The 12057-nt window shown below is 33.8% G+C and overlaps 1 protein-coding gene across 1 annotated transcript in view; it reads left to right on the top strand.

Moving 5' to 3' along the window:
* Positions 1 to 12057, top strand: part of LOC121029632 (protein eyes shut homolog) — a 388431-nt gene that overhangs the window by 355099 nt on the left and 21275 nt on the right. The window contains exons 7-8 of the mRNA XM_040473866.1: positions 1044 to 1209; positions 10851 to 10990. Coding sequence (XP_040329800.1) covers positions 1044 to 1209; positions 10851 to 10990 — 306 coding nt within the window. The remainder of the gene's footprint in view (positions 1 to 1043; positions 1210 to 10850; positions 10991 to 12057) is intronic.

The raw sequence follows: 12057 nt of genomic DNA, 5'->3' as shown, positions 1-12057 counted from the left end.
GAGAGAGACAGAGCATGAACGGGGGAGGGGCAGAGAGAGAGGGAGACACAAAATCGGAAACAGGCTCCAGGCTCTGAGCCATCGGCCCAGAGCCTGACGCGGGGCTCGAACTCACAGACCGCGAGATCATGACCTGGCTGAAGTCGGCCGCTTAACCGACTGCGCCACCCAGGCGCCCCTACCATAGTTACTTTTAAAGTGTAACATACATATATACATATGCATATGCCACAGAAATTGTCCTCTCTTCAGAGAAAAGGCCCAGTTAACTTAGGTCTGTGTGGTAGCTGAACAAGTAGATCTCAGAAAATAGATAATCACTATGCTCTTTCTGCCAGCTGGTTTCCTTCTGGACAAGGTGTGAGTGCTAAGTGGGGCATCTCTTGGACTGTGACGTGCCTTCGGTTAGGGGACCAGTCCTGGGATTCTCCAGAGGCACTGACTGGCCTGATGCCCCAGACCCTGCGGCTCTGTCAGAGATAGTCGTTGGAAGGGCAGCTCTAGGGTGGGGCATGCACTGGGTCATGTACGAAGCTCTGGGGTCAGGGCAGAGTAGTTGGCACAACTGTTTTGAATCCATCTGACCCCTGGCATTTGGTCAGAGTCCCTAATGGTGCCCTTCTGGTCAGGGACTCCTCCTGGCCACAGTGGGATCCCCGGATGGTCATGGTATCTGCCCCACTCTGGATGTGTGCTCAACAGTACGAAATCTCAGGCTAACACACAGCTAGGAGACATATATGTGACATATATACACACACACACATTCCAGGAAACGGAGGGTAAGGGACTGTTGTAGATTGAGGAATGAGTCAATCCAGCCAAAAGCATATAACATAGGTATTTTGAACATGAACATGAGGAAGATGGTACAGAAAGAGAATTTAAAAGAATAGAAGAAATAAGCAAAAAGTTGTATAAAAGGTATGTCTTATAAACTTTAATTGGTACTTTTGGAAATTAGCTGTATATTTTATAAGCAAAATACTTATAAAACATATTTCAATAGGGTGTATATCATTTTGCATTACTTCCTTTTCTAGTATGTATGTACTTCAGAGTGCACAAGATACTCATGTTGGTTTGTGAAGAATGTTTGCTTAATTCATCTATACCCCTGCTACTGTGGAACTATCAGCCATGATATTTGCCAAGACAAAGTCCTTCATCCTCCTCAGTCTAAATATGTGTGGCAAGTGGGATTTAAAGGTAATCCAATATTTTTTTATATTGCTTGAATCAGTGCAAAATTTATTAGGTAAGTGTTCATTTTTCAATTATATAAAATATTTTATATCTCAAAACACAAAATAATATAAAAATGCATTTAGTAATTGAGCTCTCTGATTTGTTCCTATAATAGACATGTGCCTAATACCAACTACATTCCAGGAATTCTGCTTGGTGCACAGATACACAGTCATGAAGGAAACTAAAGCTATTCCTTACTCTTGTAGATCTATTTTTTGGAGGGGAATTATTGGGTACATACAATCATAAGTATGTTATTATAAACTGAAATAAAATGTTCCTATAGAAAGAAATAGCCTCTCATGAAAGCCTATAACCAAAGGAAAAAAAAAGAGAAAAATACATGGGCAATTGGAAGAGTAACTTGGGAGGTAGATAAGGTTTCCATGATTAAATGCCTCTTGAACAGAGTTACAGAGAATGAGCCCAGGGTAGAGAAGTTGGAGAAGAGTGCATTTTAGATTGAGGGAATTATATTTTTAAAACACTAAGTTTCGGGGCGCCTGGGTGGCGCAATCGGTTAAGCGTCCGACTTCAGCCAGGTCACGATCTCACGGTCCGTGAGTTCGAGCCCCGCGTCGGGCTCTGGGCTGATGGCTGGGAGCCTGGAGCCTGTTTCCGATTATGTGTCTCCCTCTCTCTCTGCCCTTCCCCCGTTCATGCTCTGTCTCTCTCTGTCCCAAAAATAAATAAAAAACGTTGAAAAAAAAATTTAAAACACTAAGTTTCAAAGGATATAAAGTTTCAGTTATGCAAGATAAAGCAGTTTTGGAAATTTACTGTACAATATAGGGCCTATGATTAACAATACTATGTTATGTATTTAAAATTTTGCTAGAAGGGTAGATCTTACATTAAATTATCCTATCACAAAAGGAAAAAAAGAAACAAAATAAGCAACAAAAAATTGGGGTGGGCAGAAAGTTCTAGAGGTGATGGATAAGTTTATGACAATTGATTTTGATTATAGTTTCACAGATCTATATGTAACTACAAAGACATGCAGTTGTATACATTAAATATCTGAAACATTTTATATGTCAAACATACCCCCTAAAAAGTGGGTTAAATAACAAAAAACAAAACAAAACAAACAAAAATACAACAACAACAACAACAACAACAACAACAAAAACCTCTGCTAAGTTAGAAGAGATGAATCCTTTGAAGACCTGGCTGGAACTCTGAGAACAAGAGTAGAGATAAGACTTGGGGAGAGCGCAATGCCAGAACTAAAATGTTGGGTTAAATATTTGTATTTTTATTCTAAAAGGCATAAGAAATCAGTGTAGAGTGGCGCCTGGGTGGCTCAGTGGGTTGAGAGTCTGACTTCTACTCAGGTCATGATCTCACGGTCTGTGAGTTGGAGTCCAGCGTCGAGCTTTGTGCCTACAGCTCAGAGCATGGAGCCTGCTTGGATTCTGTGTCTCCTTCTCTCTTTGCCCCTCCTCTGCTCACACTTTTGTCTCTCTGTCTTTCCAAAATGATTAAAGGTTAAAAAATAAAAAAAAAATCACTGTAGAGTTTGACACATTTAAAAAAATGATCAAGTGTAGAAATAGATTCAAGACAAGGAAATTGATAGTTGTAGAGCAGTCATATTGTGAGGGGATTGAAGATTGAAATACATGGAAGTTCTTGTTTATGGATTGAATACAGACAGCAAGTGACAGAGGTATCAACAGGAATGTGAGATTTCTGGCTTTCACACTTGAAATGAAATAATTCCAACACATATTTTATCAAATATGTTTCTAATTATTTTATACAATGGCAGTTCTTGTTTCAAAATTGTTTTGATAAACATAATTTTCTGTTCTATGGTTATACTTTGTATATTATTTGACTTAATTCATGCAAATTGATCCACATTCTTAAAACTGTATGACACTTCAGTTAAATCTTTTAAAGACTCCTCTGTCAATGATATTTTGGCATGATAGTTTGCCAACAATCAGAAAATCAGTAGATTTGATATATCTGTTCTCAACTAATGGCTTATTTTATTCAACTGACAGAAGCTGCACTTACAACACTACTATTACATTAAAACAGTGTTGAAGTAAACTAACAATTAGCTTTTTAGACAGTAGACATGATAATTTATTTCATGATGCTCATAAAATGATATTCTGGAGAGTTAACAACCCCTAATGACAAAAATAGTTATCGGTTCATTAAGCAAATCACACGTAAGACCAAAAGTGGTAGAAGAGAGCAATGACTTGTTGATTATTTTATGTTAGTGCTAAAAGGAACTTCAGAGGTTGTGTTATGAATACTTACTATTTTAAAAATGACACAAAACAAACAAGAGCAAACAAACACAAAACAAACAACCACTTAGGTTAGAGAAGTTACTTGATGGAGCTGGTCTCAGGACTATTTAGGCAGTATGTTAGCTCAGTGGTTTTAAACCTTGAGCACATAATATAATCATTCACCTAAGGAACTTTCAAAATCTACTACTGCTGGACTTCCATTACAGAACAATCAAAGTGGAATTGTGGTGAAGTGGACATAGGAGATCTTTAAAGCCTCCCCAAATGTTCTAATGTATGAGAAACATAATCTGCTGTTAAAGCCAAAACAGTTCATGGACTTCAGTGCCTGCATCACTTTTATACTCTATTTTTCTTTGTCTCAAAGTAGGAATAATGCATGTGTACACTTAATTTATTCTAAACATTAAAATTCTTTGGAACTAAAAATGGCTACAGGGAACATATTCACAAAAATAAAATAGCAAATATATTTTTTAGGAAAAATAGGAGGAGTAATAGGAAATCAAATGGTTTGTGGATAAATCATCTCAGTAAACATACCTATATGAATGACAAAGTAAAGTAAGTTTACTTTAAAATAAAACAAATACACTTTTAAGACATGGGGGCAATATGAAGTCAAAATTGTTCATGCATAAATCAACTTTGAGCAATTATCATCAAGGTAATATAAGTGTATTTAGTCATTATCCTTTCATGGAACTGTGTTCAGAACTTAATGAACATAGCTAATTATTACCGAAAAGATGAAGTATGTGTCTTCCACATCTGAGAATCTACTAAATTACTTGGACTGTCCAAGCTAAAGAAGCCAGTGTGATGAAACTTAATAGTCAATAAATAAGTAGAGCTATCCCAATTCCTTTTTAATGTCAGTACAAAGATTCAACAAGCAACTTCTCCCAGTCAAGTTTTCAAAACAAAAAAGAAGTTAGGATAAATTTTAAAAAGTATGTAAACATAATTACATTTTATGCAATACTTATTTTGTTCTGCTTGTTTCTATTAAGATCTCATTTCCTTCTCTTCTCATAAAATATAATTGAAGAGGAACATTAAAATCAAGCTGGTAAATTTGCACGGGGTGCATTAATTTTACCAGTAGTAAAATTATTTTAATTAAGAGATTTTTCTACCAACTAAATGAAGTGTCTTACACGCCCAATCAATTCTTGCCAATATGATTGCTCTACAAAGAAGGGATGATAATTAATTAGAAGAAGCCCCTTCAAGGACAATTGGTCTACAGTGCACAACTTGAGAAAGAGCTGACATGCACTGTTTCTTTTCAATGTCATCATCTATGTTCATTATGTGTGTTATTAGGTTTGAGAAAAGGAGATACTGACAGAGTGGATAATGAGTTGTGAAGTGAAATAAGATAATATGAATTATGGTTAAGAAAAGATGAAATCATAGCAAAAATGAAGAGAGAAGTTCTCTGAATACCTTTCTTTTTTAAAGCTTGTGATCATTGCAGCTTAGTTCACCAAATTTAAAACACATTTACAACATTTAATATGTGATAGTGAAGTATTTTTTTTCTAAGTCAATAACGAGTGCCGTGATGTGAATTGGTATGGCAAACCAATATGTACTTCAAATTCCCCCTTTTTTCTTTACAAGTAGTGGCTCTTATTTCTGGTATAAAATATTGTAATAATTAATAATCTGCTCATTTAAATGACTTTTATATTTTGTAATGATTGTTGGGAGAATGGCAAATACTGAATCTCCAAAGCAATCTTGATCAAAAGTACTTTTTCCTACCACACTGCTCCACTTTCAAGTCTTTTGTTAAATACCTGCTGTTATTTCTATTTACATTTAATAATTTCAGGCCTTAATTCAAGATTTTAAAAATAAATCTGAGTGTTAAAAACCAAATGTATTTTAGTGCTTTTCACTTATATCACTTATAAAAAAATTGTACAGTAACAGGATTATGTTAATTAATTATTAAATAAAAATAAGTGGCTTTCATATATAGATAAGAACTATTAAAAGATTTAATTGGAAAAACAATTTCCTGTAAACAGCAGTGAAAATATGAAAATACCCAGGACTAAAATTAACAAAAATGTTATGTAAGTTCTACATTAAGAAAACTTTGTATATTGCCACAGTATAGTTACAAAGACACAAAATCTGAAAGAAATTCTAAAAATATACCATGCTGTTGGAAAGGAGACCTAATGTATTAAAGATTTCATCTCTAAATATTATTCACATATTTATTAAGATTTCAATAAAATAACAACACTGTTCTTCTGTTTGTTTTATTTATTAAAGTCTGCCTGGAAAACTAACTAAATAATGCCATGCATACTGTGTAAGAGTACGTTATGTTGGTTGTGGGGTAGAGATTTAGTTCTGCCAAATAGTCAAGTGTATTATACAGCTTCATTAATGAAGAATATTGTACAATTGCACTGATAGTCAAAAATATGCAAAATACAATGTTCAAATATAAATTCAACTCATGGAGAAAAATTAACATCTAATAAAATTTCCATCTCAATCATTAGGGTAAATAAGAATTACTGAATAATTGGGGTTGAACAACTTGATAATCATCTGGAAAAAAAAAAGTCTGATTTATATCTTACTAAGCATACCCTGAGTTAAATTCATACCAATAAAGTTTTAAATATAAAGATTTAAATGATAAAAATATCAGAAAAATGTTGGAGAATTACTTTTTAAATTTGGATGGGGAAGACCTTTTATAGATACCAATCAAAATTTAGTTGCCAGAAAGAAAAACTGGTCACTTGATTACAATCAAGCAAAAATGTCTGTTTGTGAAAGACATCGTAGAAGCAGTCAAATAAACAAAAACTGTTCAGAGGCATAGAAAGTATTCCTAAATGTATGAGAGAGTGTTCAGCGTTACTCATAAAGAGAACAAAGCAAATTTTAAAAACACAATAGGTAGATACTTTTTCAATTATAAATAAATCTGGCAAAAAATTTGAGTGATTTTATGCATTGCTTGTGAAATGTAAAATCACTATAAAAGCTGAGCAAGGTAATTTTGCAATATCCATCAATATTACAAATGTTTATACTTTTTGACTTAGTTTTCCCATCACACACGCTTCCCATCCACATACTAAGTAATATATGTGCAAGATTATAATTGGAACCAACAGCCATCTGAGGAAAACAATGACACAGATACAGAAATGATTATATAATACTCCTAGTACTTATATGACAATCTATGAGATATATGACACAGGGAAAAGAAAGGAAGGCATCCAGTAGTGTGAAATTGTGTATACACTAAGCCACCTTTTGATTTTTTAAATACTTTTTAAATATTTTGAAAGAAAGGGAGAAAGAGAGCACACACAAAGGAATGGGGGATGGGCAGAGAGGGAGAGAGAAAGAACCCCAAATAGGCTCTTCACTGACAGCCCCACACAGGACTTAAACTCATGATCCATGAGATCATGACCTGAATTGAAACCAAGTCAGATGCTTAACTGACTGAGCCCCTGATTTTTTATATCCATCTTGTAATTATCTCCCTGGAAGCTTTTTTCTATGTTCTTTGCCCCAGTGTTCTGAAATTTCACTATGTTGGGACTTATGTTGCGAATTATAAATTTTTATAAGTGAGATATAATTGCCATTTAACACTATATTAGTTTAAGATATAGAACATAATGATTCTATATTTGTATATATTGCAAAACAGTCACCACAGGAAGTCTAGTTAATATCCATTGCAATACACAGTTACATTTTTTTTTCTTGTGATGAGAATTTACAAGATTTACTCTCTTAGCAACTTTCAAATATACAATACAGTATTGTTAGCTATAGTCACCATGCAGTACATTAATTGCATCTCCAGGACTTATTTATTTTTTAAGTGGCGGTTTGTACCTTTTGATCACCATCACCTGTTTCACCCATCCGGTACTCCCCTCTTCTGACAACCACCAATCTCTTCTCTGCATCTATGACTATATTTGTTTGTTTGTTTCCCCTTTTAGATTCCACATATAAGTGAAATTATACTGTATTTATCTTTCTCTGTCTGACTTATTTCACTTAGCACAATACCCTTAAGTTCCATCTATGTTATTGCAAACGGAACAATTTTCTTCTTTTTTATGTCTGACTGTGTTTGTGCATGCACACACATGTTTATCCATTCATCCACTGATGGGCACTTAGATTGCTTCCATGCCTTGGCTATTGTAAATAATTCTTCATGAACATGGGGATGCATATATCTTTTTAAGTTAGTATTTTTGTTAACTTTAGATAAATATTCAAAGGTGGATTTACTGGATCATATACCTCCTGTACCAATTTACATTCCCATGATTGTATTCTTGTTCATGTGTAAGCACTTGATAAACCCTTTATTTGGAAGCATGTGTCTTTCAGTTTTTAGGTAGTCGCTATATTATTGCATTAATAATTCTTCTTTTCTGTTTCCTATTTTTGTAACTCTAAGTCCAAAAAGTTGATATTGCATCCCCAGAATTGGTCTCATTTTCTCATAATTTCTTATCTTTTCCATTTCTTTTTGTTTTGTCCTATTTTCTAATCTACTCTCTCAATTAAATATATGAGAACTAGTGTTTATTTCTTATTACATTGTACTTTTCTAGACATTTTTACTATTGTCTAAAGTTGTAAATTACCATAACATTCCACCTTTTGTATAGACAATATAACTTTTTTATATAACTCTAAGAATATTATAGTTTTGATTGGTTTTAAATTTTTCTCCTCCATTCAGTGTCTCAGTTTCTGTAAGTATTTTTAATTATGGTTTGTTCTTTCTTATTTGGAATCTTTCTGCCAAATGTTGGATGATCATACTTAATGGCGATGACCTAACAGGACTTATTGGAAGCTTACCATGTGAACATGGTTTTTGATAAGTGGCAGCTCTATAAGAGGGTTGTAAGTTGACAGCTGGCCATTCAATGGGGTAATCCTAATGAGCTTGATATCCTTGATGCAGGAGCCTCTAAGATCCTCTTTCCCCTGAGAATAAACCTTGACAAATATTTGTTTGTGGGCCAGCAGGGAGGTGAGTGATGGGTCAGAATAATTATCTGCATTTGTGATTTGAGAGAAAAGCTGTGTCAACTAATCACCCTGTTGCCAGACTACTATTTTCTCAGACACTTTTAAGTCCTAAAAATCTTAAGATTTCTGCTAAGTAGACAAGTTTGATTTTTTTATAAGTATGCCCTGTAATTAGACTTTTGATTATTGCCATTCTGCTAATTTACTCACTATATTCCCACCGTCTTTTCAACTTCTTGAAATTTATTGAAAACTTGCTCAAAAAACAATATTTTCTCACTGTTGTCTCCCTTCTCGTTCCCTGTGAATTAACACTTTTATTTTCCATTACCTCCTTTTTGAGACTTTAAGAGGAAGAGGGGATGATATTTCAGTCAAATCCAAATGTTTAATCAGGTACATCATTATAGAAAATTCTGTATCTATAAATTGGACAACTTAAATGAAATAGATAAATTCATAGAAAAACACTAGTTGACAAACTGATTCAATAATACATATAAAATCTGAATATTTGTACAATCTCTAAAGTAATTGAATAGTTTTAAAATATCTTTCCAAAAAGAAAAACACTGAAAATAGATTGTCTTTATCAAAGGTCTCCCAAATATTCAATAAAGAGTTACATCTAATACTATGTAAACTCCTTCATAAAATAGAAAGGAAAATTTATCAGTTGATTATATAGGCTAGCATAGCCAAGTTTGAGTCATTTTATCTCAGCACATTGAAGATATGATTTTTATTGACATCATGAAAGTTACTAATATTTTCTTCTTGTGTGGCTGTTCTGCTGATAATCTCACGCATTGATTAGTTTATGACTAATTTAGTAATAATTTTTATAATGTCAAAAGTTATTAGCAGTTAAATTACTTTGGTAAGGTTGAAAATGTTTGGAACGTTCTGCAAGGCTTCCTAGCTTCTTCTTTTCCAGAGTTATACATAAGATATCTAAATAAGTTTGCACATGGCAGGAAGATTTCAGCTTGTGAACCATCTCTACTTTATAATTCAGTTGTAAGTTGCATAGCCTACATAATATTTTCTGGGAAGTCATGCCTCACAAACAATAGATTTTAGGTTTGTTAACCATAAGCAATTCTAAAATTGGACTACTTACTAGGATTCTGTGGCAAATATTATCTACCTAATAAATTTTATTGGTCCCTTTACTAGGAGGTTTAGTTATGTTTAAAAGAAACTATATCCAGTCCCCTATGCTGTTTCAGTACCTGGGAATATTACACCATTAATAAAAAATAATAGGTTCTCAGCTTAGCATAATTAGTTCCTTTCTCTCCACAATTCTGGGATATCTTATTTGTTTGTTTAGATTTTGTTTCCAAATCTCTCATTCCCTTATTCTCTGTTTACCAATTATATTAATCTTTTTCTATAGATACTTCAACACATTTATCATAAATATTTTATAATCTTGATATAATTCTAAGTCTGGGTCATCTGTTTTTACTGTTTCCACTTGAATATAGGTCATGTTGTTTTGCTTTCTTGCAATGTCATTTTTTATTGTATCACAGATAGTATGTCTAACAGAGTTCAAAGTAGCTAAATTATATATGTATATGTATTCATGTGTTTATCTATATCTCTAGTGACACTCTCACATAAGCACACTCCCTTCTTTTCAATGAGAGGGCTGTGATGAGATGCTAATGATGTTTCTATTATAAATATTTTAAGGATGTTTTCCAAATATATTTTCAAATGATTCCTTATGCAGCAATGTATATAAAGAATAAAAGTACTTTTTATGCAAAATGTATTGTATTTGTATGTATTAAGTCATCTTTATAACAATTAATTAAAAATTTATTTGACATTTAGAGTTCAGCCTTATTCTACTTTAGGTCTTTTTCAAATTTAGTATTCTATTCATATAGAAACTTATTTTGTAGTAGATGTTCTCAAATTGATCTTACCAAGTAATATGACAACTGTCTTTTTTAAATTTTTATTTATTAATTTTTGAGACACAGAGAGAGACAGAGTGCAAGCAGGGGAAGGGCAGAGAGAGAGGGAGACACAGAATGTGAAGCAGGCTTCAGGCTCTGAGATGTCAGCACAGATCCTGATGCGGGGCTCAAACTCACAAACCACGAGGTCATGACCTGAGCTGAAGTTGGATGCTTAACCAACTGAGCCACCTAGGCGCCCTTGACAACTGTCTTTACTAATTTAATGTAAATTTAATTTTGTGAAAGATTATTTAATTTTTCATTCCTTTGAAAGGATCTGAAGATGAAAAATGTGAAGTGGCTGTTAATGTCTACTTCTTTCTCTCTGCGAACTGGACTGAAGATGCTGTCTATGTGAACACATCTGAAGATCTCTATTATGTATTTTGGTTTTTATGTCAAGGAAGAATGGAGGTAATATAATTCCTTATTTGTCTCTTTAACTCATAATATTCTGATTTGAAAAAAAAAGCTAAAATTGTTAAATTTGCAAATTCAGTGTTCAAGATGTGTGTAGCTTAAATATAACCTCATATTGATTGAGATTTTTGATTGACGGTGGTTATATGACATTTGGACTTCTGCACACATGCCGCCCATGGTGCCTTTTGTTATCATTGTATATATTTATGAATTGTATATTTGTGAGTTTCTAATGAGAAGTTTCTATGACTGTAAGGTCAAGTTGCATCTTTTGTGCACATGCTCAGCTCTTGGAAGTCCTCTGTGGCTTTTGAGCCTGTTCTGTGGCTAGGCCTTTCCTGTTCTGTTAGCCCTTAGAGGAGGTTCTGAAGCTATGGCTCTTAACTCTCAGGGGGTAGCTGCTAGGCTATGGTCAGTGTCTGCTTTATCCTTCCTTGCTCATGCCTAACTGTCTAGCACTTTTTGTATTTATAATATAGACAGGTAATAAAGAGATTTGTCATTTTATACCTAGTCTTTTTGTGTTCCATTTATGCTACAATTTGCTGACTAAGTCTCTCAAACAGTTGTGATTATATCACCTTTTTGTTTAAAGATCATAATTAAATCTCCAGGATATTTCCTGGGGGCGCCTGGGTGGCTCAGTTGAGCTTCCAACTTCCGCTCAGGTCATTATCTTGTGGTTCATGAATTCAAGCCCTGCATTGGGCTCTGTGCTGACAGCTCAGAGCCTGGAGCCTTCTTTGGATTCTGTCTCCCTCTCTCTCTTCCCCTCCCCTACTCATGCTCTCTCTCTCTCTCTCTCTCTCTCTCTCTCTCTCTCAAAAATAAATAAAAACATTTATATCTCTGGGAGATTTCCAATCTCTGGGTAACTTTACCACTTAAATTAGGGGCCTAAGGCAAGAATTCAAAGAATGGCTCTCTTTTTCCCTACTTCACCTACATCTTATACAAATTAGATAATATTATCAAAAAAATAACAATAAGAAACACAAAATTTGGAATGTTAATTTTATTTTTTAAAATTTATTTTGAAAGAGAGAATCCCAAGCAAG

The sequence above is a fragment of the Herpailurus yagouaroundi genome, unplaced genomic scaffold, assembly GCF_014898765.1.
Source record: "Herpailurus yagouaroundi ecotype Mexico unplaced genomic scaffold, PumYag 139, whole genome shotgun sequence".
NCBI classification, from domain to species: domain Eukaryota; kingdom Metazoa; phylum Chordata; class Mammalia; order Carnivora; family Felidae; genus Herpailurus; species Herpailurus yagouaroundi.
Note: the sequence above shows the minus strand (reverse complement) of the source record. Positions and strands in the feature narration are given on the sequence as shown.